Source organism: Solanum verrucosum, unplaced genomic scaffold (genome assembly GCF_900185275.1).
Source record: "Solanum verrucosum unplaced genomic scaffold, falcon-dt-bn FXZP01000238.1, whole genome shotgun sequence".
NCBI classification, from domain to species: Eukaryota; Viridiplantae; Streptophyta; class Magnoliopsida; order Solanales; family Solanaceae; genus Solanum; species Solanum verrucosum.
In genome coordinates, this window is record NW_026020630.1 from 4,005,326 (window position 1) to 4,032,321 (window position 26,996).

A 26,996-nucleotide genomic window follows, 5' to 3' on the forward strand; every position below is an offset into this window, starting at 1 on the left:
ACACCCTCTACGGACCTTACGGACCTTACTTATAAGATGACATTCATATGTTGTCTATTGTCATATAAAAATGATCTTTTTGAAAAATTAGATTAATTAGAAATGAAATTATTTACTTAAAGGACTAAGGATAAATTTCCACAAAATCTTTCTCACTTCAGTCAATAAGTAATTTTTCTGGTGACTTTTGGAAATATGTTTCATATAGCTAGACAAGACCTATAATAATTTTTTACATGACTAAAAATAGTTTTTCATTTTAAAATAGATATTTTTTTGTAATATTTTGATAGGTGTCCACTCACTGTGTGAATTGTTGTTCTTAAATGGTCCATGTAAGTAGATTTTCCCCTTCCACTTATTTTTTTCCAAACCAAAAACACACACATTTTGATCATTTAACATACATATTTTTTCCATCCTCAAAAAACCCAAAGAAATGGCTGTTCTAAATTGCTACTACCTCTCAGTGACTTCTACAGCCACACCAAAATCTCAAGAATCTGCAAGCAATTCATCTCCAACACAAAATCTACCAACCAAAGTGATTCTTCCCAAAAAAAAGCCTATGAAATGGTCTACTGGAGATGCACCAGGTGAATATGGAGGACCACCAACTACAACTAAGCTAAGGAAGTATTGGGGTCAGGATAAAGATCCTCTTACCTCTGATGATTTTATTTGGAATAAAGAATTTATGGGTCGTATGAAGAAGTATGTTCAGGACCCTCAAGAAAAGGATCCTGTCTCTCCTGCAAAGGTACAATCTTTATGTACTAATATTGGTCTTTTTTGCTGTTCTTGTTTCAATGTTAAGTAGTTTCTTGAATTTTGTCATATACCATTGTGTTCTTACAATATGAAATGTTATGGCTAGGTTTTAGGAGCAAGGAGCTTATTGAGTTTTTTTCAAGTTTTTTTAAGGCAATTGAGCTGTCTTAACTTAGTTGTTGCATACACTTAGGGTGTGTCCCATAGGAAGGAAAATGTTTTCTATGGTAAATATTTTGTAGGAAAATAAGTGAGTTTTTATACTTATTTTCTTGTGTTCAGCACGTAAACAGTAAATATTGTCCTAAGATCATTTTTGTATATAAGCTAGATAGATTTATGGGAGGTCGTACCAGGGTAGGAGTGTAGGGGTGAAGATGAGATGTATTGGAGTGTGGAAAGGACACAATCAATGTGGAATGCTACTTGTTGAATTTGTTTTCCCTACTTCAACTAGTGAAGTCATACTTCTCATTTTTAAGGAACTTGGTTTTCCTAGATAAAATATTTTCCAAAAATTTTAACTAACCGAACAAGAGAAAATTGGAAAACATTTCCTAGAAAATGGTTTCCTCCATACCGAACACACCTTAGTTAAGTCTGGTTTTCGTCGGGAGTAATTCTTTGTTTGGTTCAAGGTAAATGTGCAATTTAGATGACCTGTAGTTGTATTATATCCTTGATTAGTCTTGAAGGATGAATCATTTAATATTGGAATGATATAGGCCCGAATAGAATGTACTGGTTACTGAAAATTCAAACAATTGAGTATGAGTAGTTTGGAGTTGAGGTGAATTTTATTTGGACTACATTAAGGATTCTCTGTTGTGCTGTCTGCAGTCAGTTGTTATGTCTTCTGAGGAATCTTTCCTTGATAGTCCCTAGCTTTCTCCACGACATGGAACAGAACAATGTTGGTCATTGAATGATTATTTTTCCCTTCTTTTAGTTCTTTTTCTTTATTAAAATTGAATTGCACGAAACTATGATTTGTTTGTGTAGTGCGTTAGTCTGAAGAAGTTCTATACTACTATAGAGGGTAAAATTTGGCATTTTGTTTAGTACCATTTCTGTTAAAATAGTTGCTTAATTTGTTAGTGACTATGTCATTTTGATCTTAACAGGAAGAGTCATCTGGATTTCTTAGCTTAAACAGAGTCATGAGTCTTGACAGGTGGAACTCGTCTTTTACCTTTCTTTTGAATAGATGTATATCAGTTCCTTCTTCCTCTAATGTGATTGCATTTGGACGATGCAGTATGGATATTGACCTTACCAAGAAGCTAATAACCCCTTCAAAACCTATGCTAGACGCTGAAGTCAAGGAAAGTAATGTATGCCAATTTTAAGACACTTAGCTTTAGCTATTTGGCATTTATTTCCTTTTTACGGACATTGTTCAAGCTGAAAGTAGTTTTCAGGCTAGTGTAAGTGCATCTCAAAAATGGAGACCAGCACCAACACGACGCGAGCAGGAGAAGTGGGATAGGGCTGCAAAGGCTGCAACTGGAGGCAGTGTATGTTTTTAGAACTGCCTAAAGATTTCGTTTCTTGAAATTTGATACTTCTTTTTTTTTTTGCTCAAAATGTCTCCCTCCTGAGATATAAAAGTATGCTGCTTCACCTTATAATGCTGAGTTATCCATCCCTCAGGAAGTGTTACTCCGAGAAACAAGACGTTCACAAGAGGACCCAAATATTTTGGCTGCTCGGTCAGAGGAGCAGTATCTTAAGGTACATGTTTAGTATTTTCTCCACATCAATCATACTCTTGATTGAGATCTGTTGACTTTGTACAAGTTCACTCTTCTAAAATACTTATGTTTCTTTCCTCTGCAGTTGAAGGACAAATTACAGTTCCTCACCCTTGGGATTGGTGGAGTTGGCATAGTTTCAGCCTATGTCTCCTATTCTCCTGAAATTGCAGCAAGGTAAACTAGTTATCTTTCTAGAAATTCTAGTTATTTTCAATCTCTTCTTGATGAACGTATTGTCTGATCAAGTGATGTTGTAGTTTAACGTAACCCCTTATCCATTAAACTAGCTTTCCTTTGATTAGCATATTGGTCCGTTGTGGTTTCTAATGTTAATAATATTTGAGAATGAAGTAACTCTTCACTTGCTTCTTTTTTCCTTCAAAAGGTGATACTGTTACTGAACAAATAGCCATTTCATACAATGAAATGACCAAATGATCTTCTAGTATACTTTGTGTATCTTTTATCAAGTCGTGACTGTTTTATTTCTGTTTTGCTTATTGAATTTTTTTTTCCAACTTGTTGTAAGTATTAAATAGCCTTTTGGATTAAGGTGGTGGCTGATCTGCGCATATTCCATGAAGCTATTAAAATTGATGTTGATAAGATATTGTGTGTTTCTATGACCATTTACGATGCTTGGTCACTTGGTTCTATCATGTACATGCATATGTTTGGTGTTAATAAAATGTTAACATTTTCCATTTGTCCAGTTATGGTGCTGGGCTACTTGGATCATTGATGTACATGCGTATGTTGGGGAACAGCGTGGATTCTCTAAGGACAGATGGACCCAAAGCGCTTATCAAGTATGTTTTTCGTGATGCAATCTTTAGCTGATGGCTCTTTCTGTGCATGTTTATCTCCAATATTTTGATGACCTTGTACTGTCCACTATAGAGAAGTACGCTAGAGATGAGGGTTTTTTGAGTTAATACAAGTAGAAGTAAGACAAACTGTGTACACTGCACTTTTGTCCCACATAGACGAGTGAAGTTGAAGTGGCATTAGACAGGGTTTTTTTTTAGGTAATTAAGATTATAAATGAAATTGTAACATGAGTGCAACAAGAGTGCTATGCTATAGGAAGATTTATAAAATGATTACAAGACCAGTAATGAGTAATGTTATATCAGAGGTAATTTGGCATGAAACATGTTCAAATGAAATAAAATGGGTGTTTACGATTCATATAGCCAACCGAACTATTTTGTGACTTGAGGAAATGAGGATAGCAGTTCATCATTGTTAATCTTGGTTTCTTAGACCTAAACCCTTGACAGTCGTATCAATGCAAGGGTTTAAATTAGAAGTGTACATGATCCGCTATACTGTAGTTGTTTCAATTTGGACAATTTCTTGATTCCAGGATTTTAAGCTATTAAGCAACGGGTAGGTAAATAGAAATCTACGACATGCATCATTCTTGAATCCCTAACTGACACAGGAACAGTAGTCATATGCCATAAGGAACTAGTTTGATCTCTGATTAATTAACTTACGAGAAAGCTTTACTTGCAGGGGAGCGGTTGGGCAGCCAAGGCTACTGGTTCCTGTTGTTTTGGTCATGATCTATAACCGGTGGAATGGGTAAGGATCTTCCACTATCACTTTATTTCGTTAAAACATGTGCGGATAGAATAATTGTCGCAAGGGAACTTCTCTTATAATGTTCTTGCTTGGATAAAGAAATTGTAGCTGGTTAGAAGGAGCTTCAGTTTCTCCTATTCACCTTTTACTTTCAAGATTTAGTTACACCTTTTTGTTTACCAAAGTTAGAAGTTAACCACTTAAGACGAAGAACAAAATAGAAACTTAGTAAGCTGAGGAGCATTGTTGACACTAAAATTATTAGAATGTTTGTTCCTAGTTTAAGATCTCCCAAGGATACTCAACAATAACAAATTCAGTGAAATCCCACAAGTGGGTCTTACCCTGAGAAGGTAGAGAGATTGTTTCCAATAAACCCTCAGCTCAAAAAGACAATGAAAGGGGGAGTAGCAGCAAGTAGAAATAACAGTAATATAATAAGATAACTGATACTAAAGAAACAACAGGTAATAAACGAAATCCAAGAATAAGATAATACAAGAATAATACTAATACTCAACCTCCACCCTCCTAATAAGGATCATGTCCTCGGTGAGCTGACGTTCGGCCATGTCATGCTTAATTACCTCACCCTAATGCTTCTTTGGCCTACCTCTATCCTTCTCAAGCCCACTATGACCAACCTCTCCCACCTCCTTACCGGAACTAATAATCAAAGTGAATTTTTCACTCAGTTCCAAGTAATCACTTTCATTCAACTTGAGACTTGTCTGTAAAAAGTTAAAACACCACAAGAAAGGGTATTATCAACCATTCTATAGTAGCTTGAATTTGCTAGTGACTAAATGGACCTAAGAATCATTTGTTAACTCTGTTCTTCGACTTCTATGGATGATGCTCTTATATTGGATAAAGTTGCTTTAGTTGTGGTTTGCTTACAAATTGCAACTTGTATAAATTTGGTATCTTTTCAGTATCCTTTCGGCGGAGTATGGACTCATGCACCTCGAGTTGATACCCATGCTAGTGGGGTTCTTCACTTACAAGATTGCAACTTTTGCACAAGCAATTGAGGAGGCAGTGGCAATTGTAGGGAAGAAGACAGAAACATAATTATAATAGGTATAGTTACAAAGTCCCATGTAGGATTGATAATCTTTTTTGTCTCAATATTTATTTACTAAAAGGTATACATATTTACTACAACATTTTCTTGTTTTAAAACAAGGTGTATAGTTAAAGGCTTAAAGCAACAATGAATTTTCATGTTGAATTCATATCCTTTTAGACACTCAACTCATCAAGGAGCACAAGAAAATACTGTTTGTCCCTATTTTGAGTTTACTCTCACCTGGTAACTCATCAAGGTGGCAGGTATCCCATGAGATTAGTCGAGGTGCGCAAAAGATGGCTTGGACTCCATGGTCATAAAAAAAAAAGTGGTTTTCTTGCGTATTTTCTTGTGTTTGGTAAGTAAGAAGAAAATATTGTCTCAAGAGCATTTAACAATAATGTGGGAAAATACTATGATATCGGACTTGAAATACTATAATTGAGAGTCCGGTCTCGGGTCAGGGTCGGATGTGGAGCGAGTAGTTTCTTTCCAGTCAATGGTGTCTACATACTATTGTTTACCTGACAAAACATCCCAATTTTAAAAAAAAATTATTAGTGGAGTAGTACTCCTTCAGAGATCTCGAGTTCAAGATTTCTTCTAGGCTCTAATGCCCATACCAGACACCGGTGAGAGAAAATGTTTTATGTAAATTATAGTTTTCCATTATTCTTCCACCTACAACTAAAGTTGGACAATGAGAAACTTGTCACAACAGTCAATATATGTATCTGCATACTTCAAACGTCAAGCTCTCGTAGCTCAGTTGGTTAGAGCACCCGTTTAGTAAGCGGGAGGTCTTGAGTTCGACTCTCAACGAGAGCAAACAATCTAGCAGAGGCTCCATTTTTTTATTGCAATTTTGCTTCTCGTATTGGTAATAGTTTTGGCTTTCCATATTAGAACTTAGATATATTATCTTCCTTTCTATGTCCGTTAGAACGACGATGATATAGATTTTACGCTACATATGATCTTTAAACAGTTATAACACTTTGTCGTGTTTAACGGATTACTTGTTACTCATAATTATGCATCTATGACTGGAAAGCAATTTAAGCAGGCCAAAAACTAGAATAAAGAATCAGGTAAAAGACTAAAAAAGTGAATTGTGATTGCAATATGAATCATTACAGAATAATATAGACAGTCATGTGTTTGTGGGCAAAACTGAAGCTCTACAAAAAGGACATGATTTTTTCCTCTGCAACCATTTGTTTATGCATTCAGCATGAAATTCATGGCCACATTGAAGTGTGCCAATATTATCTTCATCTTTATATTCAAGCAAGCAGATAGCACATGCTTCTTGTTCCTCAACATCATCACCATCTTCGTTGGCGTCTATGTCCATAACACAAGGAACATAACATGTACTTCTTTCGAAATACTCAGACATATCTTGATCCACAAACTCATTAATATCTTCTTCCTCCACTACCTCTTCTTCTTCGTCTTCAATTTCATCAGTATAGGTATCATCAAGAATGGATTGTGGCACTTGAATATTGTAACGAATGTAGTTAGTATTCACTTGCATTCGAGCTGTCCTAGTCCTTCTTCCACTTGTTTGCTGATTGCTTTGATCAAGCAGATGTATATCATACTCCATTCCTATTTGTAACTCATACTCCATTCCTATTTGTAACTCATACTCCATACAATCGTTTTGTATTTATTACAACTATAGTTATATCTATTTGAACATGGAGTGAAAGGTCTTCTCTTCATTTACTCTAATAAATTGATATGAAAGTTAGGTTGATCAATATAGTTGCGGATTATATTGACCAACAAATGGCTCAAAGTAACAATGTTGGTTCGTCTTCTCGATCACATGATCGAAAAATGCAAGTTCAACGTGAGGAAATTGTTCGTACTATGTGAGAGAATTATATTTAAGACTAGTACACTACAATTTATGTTCAATTTTTTTTTATTAAATTAAAGTTAGATGAAACAATTACTTAAGTGGAGAACAAATAACTTTGTAATAATTTATTATGCGATTTTATATTTTTTTGTTTATTTGATAAGATTGAATAAACAATTTGGGCTATTTTAATAGTTTTACAACTTATGAGATTCTTATGTTTATGAGAAAATATACAACACAAAAATTCCATATCGCATATCCAAACAAAACTTCAATTTCATCTCATGATTCCATATCATGAAACCATATCATGATTCTTATGTTTATGACAAAATATACACACAAAAATTACATATCGCATGTCCAAACAAAACTTCAATTTCATGTCATGATTCCATATCATGATACCATATAATGATATCATATCATTATTCCATATCGCATGGCCAAACAGGCCCTAAGTGTATTTGTTTAATGCAACAAAAAATTCTACACATAAACACAAGCATTGCATCTTTACTGCTCTTATTAGCCATCCTGTGAAGCTTAAACTAAGTGTTATTCTCCAGTGGCATCATAAGATTTTCTTGCAGTCACTAAATCAACAATTCATCAGGAATGTAAATAGATTGTCTCAAGACCATAACAATTATGTTCCGGAATACACCAGTAAGTGAATATTTTCATTTTAAATTCAATCTGTTCAAGAGATATGAACATAAATTGTTTCAACAACAATGTTCCTCAAAAAAATTCCTACGGATCATTTTATTTCATTGTTGGCTAATAAGATAAGAAATTTACATACTTGGTCCAAAAGGTTGTCATCTAAAACAGTTTACTTACATAACTAACCGATGCAGAATAAGACCTACTGCCTGAACTCGTATAAGCACTCAGAAGTTGATTCCAGACACATGTAACAGTAACACCTAGCTAGCCAAGAAAGATTTTGTTCAGCAGCTTTGATATAGGCAAGTCGAAGTCAAACATAAAGACGGTGTTGCACAACCGAGCCTATGTAAGCACGATTAAAGGCATAGAGCATGGGCTTTTGCCACACTAGTACTTGCGTGGATTTGATGGATGGAGAGGAGTTAGATAGCTTTTGATGGTGTAAAGTCTGATTTTGAAGAGGAATAGCCTCTATTTCTAGTATATTGCAGTCTGCATAGAAGATCGGGTGTACTTTGTGGAGAACCACATTTGTTTTCATAAACTCTCTACTTTCTGGAATACTTCTTGTATAAGGAAACTTTGCCATCAGTTAATAATATATGTTCTTGTAACATATGTTACCTTATATATATCTTCAAATCAGTTAACCTTCTTGATAACTAACTCATATCAGAAAATGTATGCGTTAACTCCTAGACCGCTAGACTAGACCAACAAAAACAAAGAGGGTTATTTTTTTTTTTACATTAACTCTATCAGTGAGAAGAGATTCCATAAAGAACTCAGCAGAAATAAAATGCACCCCCAATTCACATCCAGTGAGAAGCATCCATTTTCCATTCTTGATCATAGATATGTTCCTTATGATTGTCAACTTCATCAAGTGTTTCTTTGCACAAGTACAGATCAAAGAAAACGGCCATTACATCACTAGTTCCTACTTATTAGATATCTTGAATTATACTAGAGCATGTTAAAAAGGCAACTATAAAGGAGAAGTGAAGATAAAGCAACTAACAACACGAATCTCAATCTGTCTTTCCTTAGGAAGAACCCCAGATTGAAGCAAAAGAGCAATTAAGAAACAAACTCAATGATATACCATCATTACGATCAATCGGGAACTTCTCAAACATTAAATGTCAACTAACAACTTGAATAAGAAACATCTTCATATATCTTTGTATCTAAGATTCAAATTGAATGGTTCTTTTAAGATACATACATACATACATACACGACCGTCAATTGGATTGCTATCTAAAATCAAACATAACGAAAGAAACAGCAAATTGTCCATTAGGAATACATAGTCACTCACCAGCTTGTGAACTGTTCTTAGCGCGTTTAAGCTTTTCAAGCTGAACTTGTGACTCCATAATGAGTTTCATTCTTTGAATCTCCAAATCCTTTGCAAACTGCATTCTTTGCTTCTCCAATTCCACCATTTGCCTCTGCTTAGCATCTTCAACTCGTTCGTATATCTCGGCAAACTTTCCTATTGCTTCAGCTAACCTGCTACAACCCTCTGCCAATGCCCCACTCTCCTTCCTCCTACTTAGAGCACCGGCAGTAAATGTCGCCGGGCTTGAAGTTTCTGACTCCTCCTCTTCGTCTGAATCCTCGGAGGCAGCAGCAGCTGCAGCTGCAGCCATAGCAGAGAAATTTCTCCGGGAAACAGCGTCCTCCATGACTGCCGCCGGCCTCTTTGACCGTGGACCAACCGGAACGGCGGAAGGTGGAGGAGGAAGCAACGGAGGTGTCTTCCGTCGAGGAGCGACCGTCACCGGAGACGGCGACGGTTTGAAATTATCGCCGATCAGGACATCCAGGCTGTTGAAAAAATGGCCACTGCGGGACATACCGACTTTGGGATTGAGAAACCCTAGCTTTCTCGATCTTATACTTCTTCTTCAATGTATCAATGCGGTTTTTGCACTGTATATCGGTGCGAAATTGTTTCTTCGAGTGGCCGTGAAGTGCGTTAACGGCGTTAGCCACCTCCTGCCAGTGCTTCTGCCGGAGATTACCGCGCTTCAGCTCCACGTAGTGAGAACCCCACGCTTCGATCAGAGTATGAGTTGCCGCTTCCGACCAACAGTCCTCGCGAGCCGGAAATGCAGCCGGACGAGTCGACGCCGGCGGGATCATCGGCGGTGGATGAAGAGTTGCTAGTTCATTCTTTACAGAAGACGGTGGAGGTGATTGAGACGGCGACGGAGAATTGTTATTCGAGGAAGGACTGGCGACGAGATCGTCGTCGGACATCGGAGAAGACGGCGAGGCGGCGGCGACGGCAGAATTGGATTGTTGAACGGCGGTGGAGGAATTAGGGTTAGATGAAGAAAAGAGGGAAGAGGGTGAGAAGTAATCAGTGTGATTAGGTCGACGGTACATCGACAAAAATGTGCCGACGAAGTTTCGGTTTGGTGGGGTGGGGGTAGGTGCGTAGGGGGGTGGGGAATGTTTGAATATTGGGCCGGTAAAGCCCAATCTCCGGTTTGAGAATCAAATATGTTTTTGAGCCTTTCAAGCAACATTTGGGCAAAAATTTTTGAGTAAATTTTCAGAAATGACTAATGTTTTGGGCTAGTTAGAACCCAATAACTATAGTTTGAGTATTTGCTATTCATAGCGAGAAGACAGAGGCGAGCAAGATTTAGAAGAGAGATGCTAGGTATGAATTGTATTCTACGAATACAGGTTGCATTAATGAATATTTGTTTTACACATATTGTATTTGCTACATACATGTTGTATCACTTGTATTTATTTGTTCTTATATTCATTCAATATACAGCAATACAAGTTGTATTTGATACATACATGTTGATATAGTTGTATCACGTGTACTCCTTCGTGAAACATAAATACAAAATACAAATTGTATTTGATACATACAGGCTGATACAAGTTTATCATTTGTAAATATTCGTTCTTGTTTAATTTTGCTTGTATTGATTTGTGGTACAAAACTACATTATTATACAAGTTGTATTAAATACATACATCCTTATACTTTGTATCTTTTGTATTTATTCACTCTTGTATCGCTTGTATTCATTCGCGATACAAAAATATAATGCATATATATTGATACAAGATAGTATGTCGATACAACCATTAGAATGATATAAGTTTCTTCTTCTTATTAATTTTTGATGTATTTGTTCCTTGTATTGCATAATACAGTTAATATAATTGGATGAATTATACACCTCTGCTATATACCATGAAATACGAATACAAAGAGAGAGGGGATGGTAGAGGGAGACAGAGAAAAGGGCAAGAATTTATAGTTACTCGCAGTAGGAAGGTTTTGTTGTTGTTGTTGTTGTTACTGCCTAACTATATGCCCAAGTGATCTTTAGCCAAGATTTTAAGATTTCGGGTACACTCTAAGACTTTAGGTGCACCAAATATGATACCTAAATTTAAATAAAAACAATGAAATTGTGATCTAGCTGGATTTAAACCTTGATTTCGGATGATTTCTCTACCTTGTTTCCCAGCTGATAAAGGTGAGTCCGTCTATGATCCTCATAATATTCTTAAGTAGTAATTATGCAATATCATAGTTCTTTATTTTAATTATCCTCAATTTTTATATTTTGAACTTCTATTAATCATTTTTTGAGAATCAACAATGCGAATTAAGAAATCCGACACGTAATTTTTCCTAAAGCTTTTTAGTAAACCTCGAACATCAAGTAATAGACATGTTTAGAGTATGCAATCAAACTCTATATCATAAAAGTCTCATAAAACTAAACTCCACATATAAATTTCAAAGCGTTTTATAAGTAGCTCAATCTAGCACGAGTCCAAGTACATACAAGTCAAATAAGGGTGGCTCATTTGCTCTATAATAAATTCTAGAAGGATGTGTGAGTAGAGAGTAGAGACAGGTGGTAGTACTAGAATGGCACATCCAACTTGGACACAACTCATGTGAAGTGTCTTTTAGCAATTAATTTAATTTAATTTAATAGACATTATCCAATCACAAAAAAAAAAACGTTATTTTCCAAAAAGAAGGATAATTCTTATAAAGGGACCCAAAAACTATACTAATAAATCTAATCCACGAAGAAATACTTTAGGATAAGATTTGAAATGTCCCAACTCGACATGGTAGGTTGCGTGAACTTTATTACTACTTAATCGATTTCGGGGTTCGAGCTATAGGTATGAAGGAAATTTTATTAGGAGCGTCATTTTTGAATATGTCATATAGTACATAATTTGAATTTAATTGAAGCTCTAATGTGGACTTTGAATACGAAATAAAAACCGAAAAAGAAACCTTTATTACACCCTCATAATTTAAAATAAGTGAGCTTTATAAAGCTTAACATAATTGCTTATTTTATATTTTTTAGGAGAATAGTTTGAAAAATAAAATAAAAAATAGCTTCTAATTTATATTTTTAAATATATTTTAAGAACCATGTTATATCCTTACGATTCACTAAATAAATATAGGAGTATTGTTCTTTTATATTATCAGGAAGAAAAAGAAAGAGGAAGTGTTTTATTGTTAACTCTTAAATTTAGAGGTAAAAGAAGAAAGATTACAAGTAGAACAAACTTGTAAATTGAATTAATTTATACATTAAATTTTCTAATTTATAAACACTTTTAATGTTTAAAGTATTTCAAACACGTAAATAAGTTAAAAAGTAGGTAGATTATTTGAAAATTCTTCTTAAGTTTGACGTGTTTTTTTAGATACTCTTTAATTATCAGTAGTCTTAATTACTTTTTGAAGTTGGTTATTTAATAGTTTAGGAGGTGTCAGAAGAAAACATGTCAAAATTAAGATAGTCTTTAAAAAAAATCGAGAAAAAAAAGGCATTCAATTTAAAATAGTCTTTAGATATTTGAAAAGTACTTATAAATTGATTTAATTGTCTTAGCCAAACACCTTTTTATTATCTAATTTCATCTAATGATTTTTTTTCTCTGTTCTATTAACAGACAATTCATTTTAAAAAACATTTAGGATAAAGGTAATTAATCTAAAAGCTTTTCTTATTGCTTTTAAAAGAATGAAGAAAAAAGAAGTAGATTGAATAGTTGGTAACATCTCACAATCTTGTTTTGCCTTATCAACTTATCCATTAAAGGAAGTGACACTTTTTTTGGGTATATATTTTTAGTTTTTTTTTTTTTTATAAGTTGTTTGATATCTGTATTAAAATTTGATTAATGTGTCATGCAAAGTCCATTCGGGAGAAGTGATCCTTATTGAGGACTATTTTGAATCCAAAATTTGAAAATTAAAATGTTATTTAAAGAAAAAACAACTTCATCTGCTACACCATGTCGATAATGGTGTATTATCTTCTTTTAGTAGAGGCTCCAGAGCTTTACTTTTTGTAGTGTTGGAATATGAATTCCAAGCACTCATAATTGTTTTAATAAAGCACCACTATGCATGCTACTTTACTTCTTCTTTTGTGTGAATAAATTACACTAAACATTCATGTAATTAAACACTTATAATTTCTAAATTAAGGGTGTTGAATATATAGTTTTGAAAAATATTAGGTATAATCATAAGTAGTTCATAACTAACTATATTAAAATACAATTATTATTACTAAAAGAGAAATCAGAAGCTATAATAAGTAAAACTTAAATATATGAAATTTAACATTACAAATACTTTTATTGAAATTTTTTTGTTTACACCTTTAATTAAAAAGGAGAATTTAAGTGTACTTATAGTTGTTAGTAATAACTTTCTTGCACTTTTAGTTTGTTTATTTAGTTTTCTTCTTCAAGTTATCTTAATTTTCATTATTAAAAAAAGTATATATTTTTTTTCTTGATGTTACAAGTGAGAATTATTTTTTATATCGTAAACAAATAAAAATGAACTGTGGACATAGAAGTGCCACGTGGATCATTGCTTCTTGAGAGGCTGTCGACCGTCCGCGGCGAATGGCATTCGTAATTCCACCAAATCAACCTATGTTAATCAATGCCCACTTTAATTTCTATTTTTGGCTTATTTTTATTTTTGGTTTTATATACTTAAAAGAACAAAAAGCTCTTTTTAAAAAGGAATTTTTTTTCCGTTGCAAGTGAGATTTGAACACGCGAGCATTGTGATGTCTAAACACACATTCAAGACATTTGAAATTACTATGCTATACCAACCTATTATGTCAAGGGTGTCCAAAATATGTTATTTAATCACTTCGTGCATCATTTTACTTGTATATGAGATATTTTTTTTTCCGACGAAGGATGTCCAATTGGACACCCTCACATACATGTGCCTACGCCCCTGAAGTTCTTCACCTTTTAAAATAGTTCAACAATTTTTTTAATTGTTGGTATAGTAGATATTGAAATTTTGTGGGAAATAAATTGGTACATTCGGTGGAATCAAATCTGTCATTCATCTCTTTTCTTATAAATCAAATCTGTAAATTTGAAGCCACAAAGGTGGAAGAATGAGTACTTCAAGCCTGGTCTTTGAGTTTCAACAAGTCTACAGTCCGACAAGTCATGAAGCAGAGGGTATTTGTAGAGAGTTTCAACAAGTCTACAGTCCGACAAGACGTGTTCAATTCGAGTTGTGATTCTACAAGGTGTGTTCAATTTCAATTAGATTCTTGGAGGCTACTCAACCTATTCCCTTGAAAAGGCATCTCGAATATTTCACAAATTCATGGAATATTCATAAGGAGATCAAATCCAAATCATCTTAGTTCGAGAAATACGTCACAAACGGCTTTCGAATCATGAATAACGTCCCTCAAATCATGGATTACTCTTATGAGAGAAGAATAAAAAAAGGAACAAAATTGTACTCACAATCTTGATGAATAAAATTATGTTTCATCATATTTTAATTGTGATTGTAATTTATTTTCTGTCACTTTAAAATTTGTTGCAGACAAATATATTGTGTATGTGCAACGTGGCGTGGTTGGACGAATGAGATTTCTGTAACCATAATTAGATATTTTGAATTTAAATTATAAAAATAAAAAGTTCTTGTTATACATGAAAACTTGATTTTTTTCATGAATCCTATGTAATATAGAAATAGAGATAAAAATTGCTTATATTATATCTTTCGTATACTCATTTTGTGAAATTATATGAAATATTGTTGTTATGTATATATATGTGTTAATTTGTGTGATTTAAGGTTTCATTTGTTTTTGTTAAGATTAAAACTTCTGAATTTGAATGTACAAATAAATATTAAGATGTGTATTAAATTTTAGAGGTGTGAATTGAATACATATTTAATAGAAAGTGCTAAGGTCTCAAGTTCGAAACCTCTTGTTTACAACAATAAGAGATTGACAATCTAGATCGAATTCATCGCACAAAGTTGGCTTTGTGGGTTTTATCTCTATTGTATAATTTGCAAGATATTGCAGAAAAATGAGATTTATTGTATACTGACTCAAAGAATAACGATTATGAATTTCTTTATCATAAATTTTAAAAAATACCTAATGAAATATGACAAAATATTGACTGATGTGATAATTAGTATAAAATTTCATATCATTTTAACCGCGATCATCCAATACCAACATATTTATAAATTTATTACTCCACCATTAAATCATCTATTATAATTCGATTTTAAACCGCAACTATACCAATCACTCTACTTAACTAGAGCAAGCAACATCATAAATAGCATTAAAAGTTACTACTAACTACCATCTTAAAGTTCATATATAACATGTGTATACAAAACATAGTCATTGTCTTTATCTCAACGTCAACAATTAGTTCATTAGTTGGCACCACTCATATTATCGATCGTTTCTTTTACATGTGTTTTAAAAAATCATAAATAAAAAAAATTAATTTGAATAAAATTAATTTAATATAGAAAGCATAGGCACATGTCTTAAGGTTCAAAAAATAAAGTCATAATTTTATTATATATATTGTTAATGTAATATAAATTTAATATTTTGAAAGATATATTAAAATATAGTTATAATCAATAGTAAAGATAAATTAGGAATCAAGGACTAACTTTTTTTGATTTTTAAAATTAGACAAATAAATGGACATTCAATAAATATAATCAATAAGTAAAAGTGGATGAGGAAATACTCATAAAGAGGTTATTTGGCTAAAATAAAGAGATATTTGATCATAAATTTCAAATTTTTTTTTTGAATTTATAAGATTGAAGTTGAAGATAATAATAACTTTTTCATAAGGAATATTTAAATAATGTTCATATTTTAATGTACTTAAATATAATTTCTTCATTCCTTAATCCTCATTTATTATATAATTTTTTTTTACTTTAATATATATTAGTACTCCTTTAGTCTATATTAACTAGATTATAAGGACTTTTTTATGATTCAAAATAAGTAATTTTTTTTAAATTAAATTTTTTCTTCATAGTCATTTTTTTTTAATTAAATAAGTTGTGTAACTATTTTACGTTTTTTAGAAGACTAGTTTAGAAATAATTTTGAGAACAATATGATACCATCATAAATTTTATAATATCGATGTATAGCTAAAATTTGATACTTATTCATGCACTTTCTAAAGTTTGATAATTTTTTTAGAAAATAATTCACCACTACGAGTTTCAAGTCTGTCATATAAATTAAAAATAAGTCATATTTTCCATATTTTTATTTCTTTGTTCTAATTTAATTTAACAAAGTTTATGAAAATAAAACTTGACAAAAAAATTTTAAAAATCAAATATATTTAATTAGATATTATATAAATCAGAAGACTTGTTTAATTCTCAACTTGACATTTATCGCACGTGACGCTCATGTGGTTCCTTCTCTGTTCCGACACTTCGTCCCCACTACCCTCTGCTACCCCATCCCCTTATAGCTTGTTTGAGGGTTATTATCCTGTTATTTGTTTAAATATAATATTTATTTTAATTATTAAATAAATATTAAAATTTATCTCATTTCGTATAACGATAAATTTAATGTGATTGCATGATTACTCTTTCTCCCATCGTTTGGTCTAGATTTGTATTTTAATTTTTTTTAATTGATTTGTATTTTAAATTAGAAAGAAGTATTGAAAGTATCCTTAAATTAGGTGTGAATTATTAATTTTATTTCCGAACTATTGACATCCTTAAAAACATTCATTTACGTGATTAATTGAACATAAATATACTCCTGATCTTGCAACATGAGTGAAATATACTTTTAAATTCTTTTCAAACTTGGGAGTATTTTCAACATTTCTCTGGCTTTTTATTAAGAGTCTCGTTTTCCTATAAGAGTTTGAAATCGCTTGATATGTTATGTGACAGATCGAGATATATCTTAGTTTCGTTAGTAAAGTAGATTGGCGTTTTTAAGATTATCAATAGTTTAAAAATGAAATAAATAATTTACGCCAAGTTTGAGATGTTTTCAATACTTTTCTCTTTGAATTATTGATATGGTGAGGCGAAGTCAGGTATGATCAAATGGTTCATCCGCCTTCTCTCCAATGCAAAATTATATCGTTTATATATCATAAATATTAACCTCCCTTCAATTTCTTGTGTATGTATACTTCTTCATATTTTGAACGTTTTAGTGGAAAATGTTTGTCTCCAATATTTATCCAATAAATTACTTTCTTTGTTCATTATTGATGTTCACTCTCGAAATTTGAAAGATATCACATAGATTGAGACATAAAGACTCGGAATAGTCATATGTAACCGGCATCCAAACAGAGTGTATACACAGCTCGACTCACCCAAAAATTCTGCAATTTTCTGTCACTGAGAAAAACCCAAAATCCTCCTTCTTCTCTCATTCATTCATCAACAAGCTTTTTTTTTTCCTTCTTCAATGGCTGCTTTAGCTAGACCCACCATCATTAATGACCTTCCTGATGTAATCCTTTCTAACATAATCACCGCCGTCTCCGACGTCCGCAGCCGGAACGCCGCCGCACTCGTCTGCCGGAAATGGCTCGTCCTTGAACGAGCCACGAGAACTTCCCTCACCCTCCGTGGTAACATCCGTGACCTTTTCATGTTACCTACTTGCTTCCGATCTGTTACCCATCTCGACCTCTCACTCGTTTCTCCTTGGGGACATCCCCTCCTACCTCCACGCGCCGCCTCTAGCGACGGTGGCGACGATGCTGATTCCATCCTCATCGCACACCTCCTCCGCCACGCGTTTCCTATAGTTACTTCGCTCATTGTCTACGCACGTAGCCCACATACCCTCCAGTTTTTGCCAGTTCAGTGGCCTCACCTTAAGTATATTAAGCTTGTTCGTTGGCACCAGCGGCCTCAATTAGCTAGTGGGGATGAATTCAACTTGCTGTTTCAAGGATGCCCGCAATTGGGTTCGCTTGATTTATCTACTTTTTACTGTTGGACTGATGATATTCCTCCAGCTCTTGAATTGAATCCTCTTGTAGCTGGTAATCTAACAGTGTTCAATCTGATGAATGCTTCGTTTTCGGAAGGTTTTAAGACGGATGAGATTAGAGTAATAACGAAATGTTGTCCTAATTTGAAAGAGTTGAAACTTGCTTGTATGTTTGATCCTATGTACATTGGTTTTGTTGGGGATGAAGCTTTGGTTTGTATATCTACCAATTGCCCCAAATTAACAGTGCTTCATTTAGCAGATACGTCTACTTTGTCTAATTGCAGGACTGATCCAGATGAGGAGGGGTTTACGACAGATGATGCGAAATTTAGTGTTTCAACTTTGATTGAGGTATTTTCGGGTCTTTCCTTACTTGAAGAGCTTGTATTAGATGTTTGTAATAATGTTAGAGATAGTGGTCCTGCTCTGGAAATACTGAACACGAAATGTCCCAAGTTGAGATCTTTGAAGTTGGGGCAATTTCATGGTGTTTCTATGCCAATCGGGTCTAAGTTGGATGGAGTTGCGCTTTGTCAGGGGCTTAAATCGTTGTCGATTAGAAATGTAGGTGATTTGGATGATATGGGGTTGATAGCAATTGGTAGAGGGTGTTCAAGATTAGCCAAGTTTGAGATTCAAAGTTGTAAAAAGATCACGATGAGAGGAATGAGGACGCTAGCTTCTTTGCTCTGGAAAAGTCTGGTTGATGTCAGGATATCTTGCTGCAAGAATCTTGGAGCCTCTTCCTCGTTGAAAGCATTGGAACCAATACAAGAACGTATCCAGAGGCTCCATATTGATTGCGTGTGGGATAGTGTTGAAGAAATTGAAAATATTAATGGTGTTGAATACGGGTTTGATCTCAATAAGACCAATGGAGGTGAGGCATCAACTCATGGTAATGGATTTGGGGACACATTTGGATCCATGGATGATGATATCATGTTTAACAGGAATAAACGATGCAAGTACGATTATGATCTTAATAGTGTTTGCATGGAAGACAATAGCCATGGGAATGGTTTTGGTGGACGGACATGGGACCGGCTGCAATATCTCTCGCTTTGGATTGGTGTCGGTGATCTTTTAACTCCTTTAGCAGCTGCAGGTCTTGAACATTGTCCTAACTTGGAGGAGATCAAGATTAGAGTGGAAGGAGATTGCAGGCTATGGTCAAAACCTTCAGAGAGGGCATTTGGGTTGAGCACCATTTTGCGGTACCATAAACTTGTGAAGATGCATTTGGATTGCGGAGATATCATAGGTTACGCACACACTGCCCCGTCGGGGCAGATGGATTTGAGCTTGTGGGAACGGTTTTATCTCTTTGGTATTGGAACTTTGAATCTCAAGGAGCTTGATTACTGGCCACCACAAGATAGGGATGTTAATCAAAGGAGTCTATCCCTGCCAGCAGCTGGGCTGCTCCAAGAATGCATCACACTCAGAAAGTTGTTCATCCATGGAACGGCACATGAACATTTCATGATGTTCCTGCTTAGAATCCCAGACCTACGAGATGTACAGCTGAGAGAAGATTACTATCCAGCACCAGAGAATGACATGAGTACAGAAATGAGGTCAGACTCCTTGAGCCGCTTTGAAGCGGCTCTAAACAGACGACAGATTTGTGATTGATGCAAGGAACATATTACATTGTTCAATTTTCCATTATCTAATTGCCCTTGGTTTTATTCCTGATTCATTCAAGGAACAGGTACTGTTATGCAACTTCCCTATGCCCAGTTTCCTGGGATAGTAGTGTTGTCATATATTTAATATCCAGATCTTCTGTATAGTTTTCTACATCAGTTAAATTACGCATTTTGAACAAAAAATGGTATAATTCGAGTGAAATGGATGTATGAACTCTACTTTTGATCCACAAAGGATGAACATTTTTATATTATGCTTCTAATACTGTTTATCTCTGAAACGAAAGAGATTTCACCAGTCGAGTGACTGTTCAGTCTTGCTGTCATGTGAGAACTTCCTCCAAGTAGTGTTCAGGAAAGCGAGCGCTTCATCGCTTAAAGCGATGCGAGCCTTCTACGCTTCACAGACTAGAATGAGTAGGTGAGTGCTTCATCGCTTAAAGCGTGATGCGGGGCGTTATCGCTTTTTTCCGCTTCACGCTTCCCTGAACTCTCCAACTGTCTTTCATTCAGCAGTCTGCATACAAAAGATAAACGATGGAACACAGGAAAAAATAAATGAATTTGAGTCTACATAGGCCTCTGGTATCAACATCTACAATTGACTGCAATTGATTTGCCAAAGGTCCTTCAGGTACGTCTAATCTTCATATCTCATCGAAAACGGTACGTACAACCTAACTTGTAGCCATCCATTTTGGAGTTCCATTCATATAGCACACATACTATGCTGAGTCAGCGAAAGGTGTCAAAATGACACAGTGAAGGTCTCCTACGAGTGTTTAAAATGTATGTACTAGGCTTACTTGAGATGTCTAAGTGAAAAATCGTGCCAACATTAGGTGTCTGCCGATGCCTTCTGCTTTCTTTTAATTATTTGATCAAAGATCAAGGAGCATCTATGGTTGTTTCAATATTTAAGTGGTTGTACTCTCTTTCTTTTCCAATGACAAAAAACTTGCATTGTTTTGTATTGTGTTCATATCCTAGTTAGTTTCACCCTCATCCGTGTCCAATAGATCACACAAACACAACTTTATTATTTTATTATTACGAGAATCAATCTTGTAGTGCTTCCAACACTAGTACAAATACTAGACACATTGTATACATTCACATTTGACAAGTCCAAAGCAATATCAACAAACAATAATAATTGCCAAGTGAACAAATTCCCCATACCCAAAAATTCAATACTCAGGGACTGGAAGGTCTTCTTCTGAAGGTGGTGCCAAAATCCACTCTCCATTTTTATCAATAACCATTCCTTTATTCTTCTCAATCCACCACGACCCTGGAATCAAGTACTCATCTTTCAACAATGAAGATGACTTGTTCACCAAAGCTACACTCCTCTTCACTTTCAACTCAAACTTCTTATCTTCCCCGTTCCATCCCGCCACAACATGTAACATCCCCTGCAAGTTGTGCCAATCGCCCGCGACTTTTGAGTCCTTTAAACTCGGAGACTTTCTGCTATCGATCACTAGATCTATACCTGTTGAAGAATCATTCAAAGTTGTAGGAAATCTTATTTATTTTATTCATGTCTACACAAGATTTATAGTCAAATTTATATAGAATATGTTTTTCAGTTCTAATTAAGTAGATTCTGCACCAAGTATAAACATATGTACTTTTACCTCTTCTATTATAGCAGAAAAAGTAGTAGAGAATTGTAAGCATTGATTTCTCATATGGTCACTCAACTATTATTATCTCAGAAAGTCGTCTTTCTTCTTGATTCAGATTTTTTCAACAAAGAAAGTGACTTTCTGATATAATAACTGTTTAGTTGAGTGAGGATATGAGAAATCAACTCAAAATTGTAATGATATTTCCTTCAATACCTGAATTCACATACCCAAATAGAGCACTTGGGTAAAGGGGAATGAGATCAATCTTGTTCTTAACATGTAAGATATTCAAGTTTGGGAATTTCTTGATTCTTTCATTGAATGCCTTGTTCCCAACTTGTGGACTACCAAATACAATTGCAGATACTGGTATATCAACTGGGACACCATTTTCAACCACATCAAATGATGCTAAAACAGCTAGGCTAGCACCTAGACTATGCCCTGTAAAAGTTATACTCAAATTCTCATCTTTATACTCATTTCTTAACTTTTGAATCTTTGCTTGAAGTTGTTCTCTTGCACTTAGTCTTGTGAAGGGCGATTTCGGGTTACTTGAGACGTAAATCTTAAGCCACCCGTCCATTACTTTGACCTCGTCCTCGTCCTCATCCTCATCCTCATCGTTCTTGTTGTTAACGCCTTTTTGGAGAGACTTAGGATGAAGCAGAGGGTCAGCTGAATCAGGACGAGCACCTAAAACATTGATCCATTCATAACTCCTAGCGGTGCCACGAAACACAACGTACACTTCCCTACGTCCTAGTTTACGACTGACTTCATCAGTCGTAACGGCTATATAGCCAATCCAATTAGACTCTCTGTCCCACGATTCGCGAGACAGAGAGTGGAGGAAAATGGCTTCAAGTGCGCCTATTTTAGCAGTAGCATAGAGGAAGCAATAGACTTTATAATCGGTAGAGGATTCTAACATGACTTTGTCGAAAAATGAACTTTTACCATAACGACTCGTGCCACAATACTTGGAATTTTGGTCATTGTTGAAAGCATCGTAAGTAGCTTGACAAAAGTCACCGCACCGGAGAATTAGACGCCGGAGAGGGAGATTTAGAGGTTGAAGAAGGCCATCCCAATCTTTGCTTCCTAAAAGTTCATGCCATGCGGGTTCTTTTTCCATTTTAGATGATAACTAGTTTGTTTCAATTTGAGAGTGAAGTTACTTGGTGTAGAAGAAGATAATGTAACAAGTAAGGATATAAGAAGAAAGTTGTTCTATTTTCCTCCACATGTTATGAGATAGAATAGTATACTTTAGCTACACACTTGTTTTGTTGATAAAATAGATGTGAGTTTTGTTAGATGGTGGGGCTGCTAGACGTTAAAGTTTATGAATTTTTATAATAATTAAGAGATTATATATAATAATAATTGAACTTGCGATCAAATATTTATAGATATTTAGTAAATTGTTGTGAACATTGTAATATCTAGTGAGACATATATGCCATAATGCAAACGAAAACAAATTTCCCATATAATGAGTGTGTTTTGAAGGGGAAAATGAAAAATTTATGTGGATATATATACATTTACATATATATGGATATACATTTCGATTGTCTGTTTACTAAATGTGATACAAGTACATACTATACATTTGGCTGTATATATTATATATGTGTGTTATATAAGAGTAGATGATCGATATACATTATTATATATTCTACTATATTATAAAAGGGAGTTTAGGCCCAAGTATAATGTATAATATTCAAGATTGGGACTTTTCCCAATCTTCAATATAATATATTATACTTGTGGGACTTTTAAAAGGGAGTTTATGCCGAAGTATAATATATAATATTCAAGATTGGGACTTTCTTGAATATTATATATTATATTTATTATATAGTAGAACTTGGACATAAACTCCCTTTTAAAATAATCTATATATATATATATATATATATGTCACAAATGGAAAAGTCCCAATCAAGGAAACAACATATATCATTTACAAATGACTTAAAAAGCATTAAAAATTACAATAATTACCAATTTAAAATATTTAAAAGCTATATAATAAAATAAGTTGACTCTCAGAATTCTATCAGGCTCACAGGACAAAAAAAATAACACATATCATTTTAAAATTATCAAAAAAGTATTATAAATAATAATAATTAACAACTTAAAATATTTGAAAAACATTTTAAAAGAGTTAATTTTGTAATTTTATCCATATCACATAAATTAGGACAAAGTGACCAGTAATGTACGTTATTTCAAAGTTACATAAAAATATTATAAATCACAATAATTAAATACATAAAACATTTTTTTTTTAAAAAATGAAAATTTGGATGACTCTCCAAATTTCATTTGTGTCACATAAATTGAGACAGCAAAAATAACATATATTGGATCCATTGTAATTTATTTGTCTTATTTTTTTTTGTTTTTTTATATTTAAAAATTGCGTAAAAATACTATAAATCATGATAATTGACAACATAAAATATGTTTTGAAAAAAATACAAAAAATTCCACTGATTCTTGAAGTGAATCTATCGTAAAAATACTATAAATCATGATAATTGACAACATAAAATATTTACAAAATGTATTATGTGGGTAGTCTTATTATGCCTTAAATAGCGTCAAAGAAAGTACAGGTTTGTGATAAAAAAACTTATTCCTTTATCCACGCAAACAATCGCTTCAAAACCTCGGTTATTAGCCCCAAAACATACCATTTATATTATTGGGCCCGTGCATAGCACGGACAACTTTATCTAGTTACATGTATAAGAGTTAGTGATTAAAAACACATTTAACATATTTCAATTTTTCATGTTTCATACCTAAAACTATCAGATGCGATCTTATCTGAATTACCATTAATTATTTATTAAAATATCAAACTATCAATTTTTCTCTTACATTTATTGTGAAGGATTTATATGTTTTTAACGTAATTTTCGAATATGTAAATTTTTTTTTTTTTAAATTGTTTGAATTCAAACAACCAAATATGATAGAAGAGCCGGAGCATCTTAATTGATGAGAATTTGATTCTCACGTTTATAATTCCTTTCCCATTTCAAAAGATATCACACAAATAAAATATTCCACTTATTTTAATTTATTTAATCCATTTTAACTTTACACAAAGTTCAAAAAATATAAATTATTTGAAATTCTATAATCTTAAATCAAAATTATATCAAACATACTAAATTTTTTCTTTAATCTTAATTTTAAATATGTCACGTGATAAATTAATATTAAAAAATTACTAAATATCATTTTTCTAAATACGAACCAAAAAAACATCGACATGAAAAGTAACGCAATATCATAATAATCAAGACTTCAATACAAATACCACGCATCAAACCGAAAACCTAAAAGACAAATGAGGTAGCAAATTAGCTTTCAAAATCTACCAAACTTAAAGGGTCGCCAGCTAGCAACACTTTTCTTTCATCTTATTATATATATAAAATAATTATTTATGTATACTTACACTATAGTGCAACATGTTGTTCATGCAAGCCTATTACTCTCACATTGTAACACGTACCCTTTTCTTCACTCCTTTAAAACTAACACCTCATCAATAATCCCTCTTACAAAAATAAAAATAAAATCATCCATCTCTTTTTACTACTATACTTTCTTCATACAACACAAAAATTCTCATATTCATTATCTTTATTTGTATCATCAACTATGGCTGATCGTACTCAATATCCACATCAAGTTCAAGTTCATCCTTCAAGTCGTTATGAAGGTGGTATGGCCACACTTCTTCCTTCAAAAGGTCCTTCAACTAGCCAAATTCTAGCTGTTGTTACGCTTGTTCCTGTCGGTGGGGTTCTTCTCGGACTTGCTGGGCTTACTCTTCTTGGGACGATTATTGGGCTCGTTGTTGCTACGCCCGTTTTTCTTCTCTTTAGCCCCGTCCTCGTACCCGCTGCTATTACTGTTGCGCTAGCCGTCACTGGTTTCTTAACTTCAGGTCAATTTATACTCTTTCTGTTTCAATTTATGTGTAGATGCATTTTTTTTAGACGTGTTTCAATTTGACAAGAGTATAATTCTGAAAGTGAAAATTCTGATTCCTCTTAACTTCAGGTCAATTTATACTATTTCTGTTTCAATTTATGTGTAGATGCATTTTTTTATACATGTTTCAATTTGACAAGAGTATAATTCTGAAAGTGAAAATTCTGATTCCGTCTCTGATATGTAGGTGCATTTGGATTGACGGGTTTATCATCACTATCGTGGATTGTGAATTACTTCAAACAAGGGAGGACGACGATGGAGCAGTTGGATTACACGAAAAGGCGAATTCAGGAGCGAGCAGCAGAAGCAGCGGCGCAAGTGGGACAAAAGACTAAGGAGGCTGGGCAAGCAATACAGAGCAAAGCACAAGAAACGAAAGAAAGTGCTAGAACTTAAATCAGTTTGGGTTTTTATATTTTGAATGAAAATAATGTTGTGTAACATGCACTTCTGCTTTTGTAAGTGTTGTGTGCAGTGTTAGGTTTAATTTCCTTTTGTAATGGTTGTTTTGATCGTCTCTGCTGTTTTGTTATTTGTAATTTAATAATATTCCAAATCTCTTTTTATTGTAATTGCATTTTTTTAATGCTCACATCGCCCTTTGGCGCACCTTATTTAGCAAGGTCTGAAGTGATAATGTATGCACCATAAATTCAGTGTTGCGATATCCACATAAATTTTAAAAATGACACTGTAGAGTGAAGAACAGCTCTAATCAAGGTAATTAAAGTTAAAAAGAAAAATGAAGAATTAATTAATTAGAGGTGTGATTATATTATTATAAGGTTTTATCAAGCTGAAGTTGTCGAGATTTTTTTTCTTGAATTACATTAGCAATGTCCATGTACATGAAAAATAACGGTAGTTATTTGGTATGTTTTTTTTTTATAGGATAGAATTAAAATTGGAGTTGGGAATTTTTTTTGATAGAATTAAAATTGGAGTTGGGAGTTCACTTTTTTCATTCATATTGGAGTTTTGACTAGATTAAGATCGCACACTTGAGTGTTCTTTAGATTTGAATGTACATTTTTAAAAATATCGTTTGTACCTCCAATTTATAAAAACTAGCAAAATCACCATTAATATCACAAAATAGGTAAGTCACATATTAGATCCCATATATAAGCTACTACACATTATTACAAACTTCTTTTCATTTTACTTGAAAATTTTAAAGTTAGACTTGACGATAAAGTTGTGTTTGGTTATAGGTTTTGCAAACAATATGATGTACTTTTCTTTAAAAATACGAACTATAATTTAAATGAGATCATTTCTAAAGAAATAAAAAAATTTAAGTGAAAAAGAAAATATGATGAAAATGAAAACAAAAATATTGAATGTTTTCTAAATTCCAAAGGCAATTTGAAATTTGCATACTCAAATAGTGTTTTTTTTTCAAATAAAGTAAAATAAATTTTCGGAAATAAATAAATACTCATTTGTATTTTACCTTTGGTACCCATAAAAAGAAGAGGAAAATGTTCATGTAATAATGCATAGAGTACAATACGAAATGCAATCCAATTAGGCATAAACTTAACCCTCA

The 26,996-nt window shown here is 33.4% G+C and overlaps 5 protein-coding genes, 1 non-coding gene and 1 pseudogene across 6 annotated transcripts; 4 read left to right on the forward strand and 3 right to left on the reverse strand.

Annotated features, from left to right (window-relative positions):
• Positions 1-392: 392 nt before the first annotated feature.
• Positions 393-5,321, forward strand: LOC125811788 (protein CONSERVED ONLY IN THE GREEN LINEAGE 160, chloroplastic-like). The gene is made up of 9 exons (XM_049491331.1): positions 393-760; positions 1,896-1,945; positions 2,030-2,105; positions 2,193-2,288; positions 2,425-2,505; positions 2,611-2,702; positions 3,242-3,337; positions 4,050-4,118; positions 5,054-5,321. Exons 1-9 carry the CDS (start codon positions 440-442, stop codon positions 5,190-5,192), a joined length of 1,020 nt encoding a protein of 339 aa, XP_049347288.1. The 5' UTR covers positions 393-439; the 3' UTR covers positions 5,193-5,321.
• Positions 5,322-5,944: 623 nt separating this feature from the next.
• On the forward strand, positions 5,945-6,018 carry TRNAT-AGU (transfer RNA threonine (anticodon AGU)). Its single transcript has one exon. It is a non-coding gene; the product is annotated as a tRNA-Thr (tRNA).
• A 325-nt stretch (positions 6,019-6,343) lies between these two features.
• LOC125811924 (probable E3 ubiquitin-protein ligase ZFP1) lies at positions 6,344-6,829 on the reverse strand. Its single transcript, XM_049491467.1, has one exon. It carries the CDS (start codon positions 6,827-6,829, stop codon positions 6,344-6,346), a length of 486 nt encoding a protein of 161 aa, XP_049347424.1.
• A 2,025-nt stretch (positions 6,830-8,854) lies between these two features.
• LOC125811791 (trihelix transcription factor ASIL1-like) lies at positions 8,855-10,170 on the reverse strand (annotated as a pseudogene).
• Positions 10,171-17,577: 7,407 nt separating this feature from the next.
• LOC125811636 (F-box/LRR-repeat MAX2 homolog A-like) lies at positions 17,578-19,822 on the forward strand. Its single transcript, XM_049491160.1, has one exon. The coding sequence runs from the start codon at positions 17,581-17,583 to the stop codon at positions 19,753-19,755; it is 2,175 nt and encodes a 724-aa protein (XP_049347117.1). The 5' UTR covers positions 17,578-17,580; the 3' UTR covers positions 19,756-19,822.
• Positions 19,823-20,788: 966 nt separating this feature from the next.
• On the reverse strand, positions 20,789-22,569 carry LOC125811764 (phospholipase A1-IIdelta-like). The gene is made up of 2 exons (XM_049491303.1): positions 21,623-22,569; positions 20,789-21,270 (listed from the first exon to the last, which is right to left on the reverse strand). Exons 1-2 carry the CDS (start codon positions 22,545-22,547, stop codon positions 20,963-20,965), a joined length of 1,233 nt encoding a protein of 410 aa, XP_049347260.1. The 5' UTR covers positions 22,548-22,569; the 3' UTR covers positions 20,789-20,962.
• Positions 22,570-25,105: 2,536 nt separating this feature from the next.
• Positions 25,106-25,840, forward strand: LOC125811709 (oleosin H1-like). Its single transcript, XM_049491240.1, has 2 exons — positions 25,106-25,394; positions 25,629-25,840. The coding sequence occupies exons 1-2, from the start codon at positions 25,106-25,108 to the stop codon at positions 25,838-25,840; spliced, it is 501 nt and encodes a 166-aa protein (XP_049347197.1).
• Positions 25,841-26,996: the final 1,156 nt, after the last annotated feature.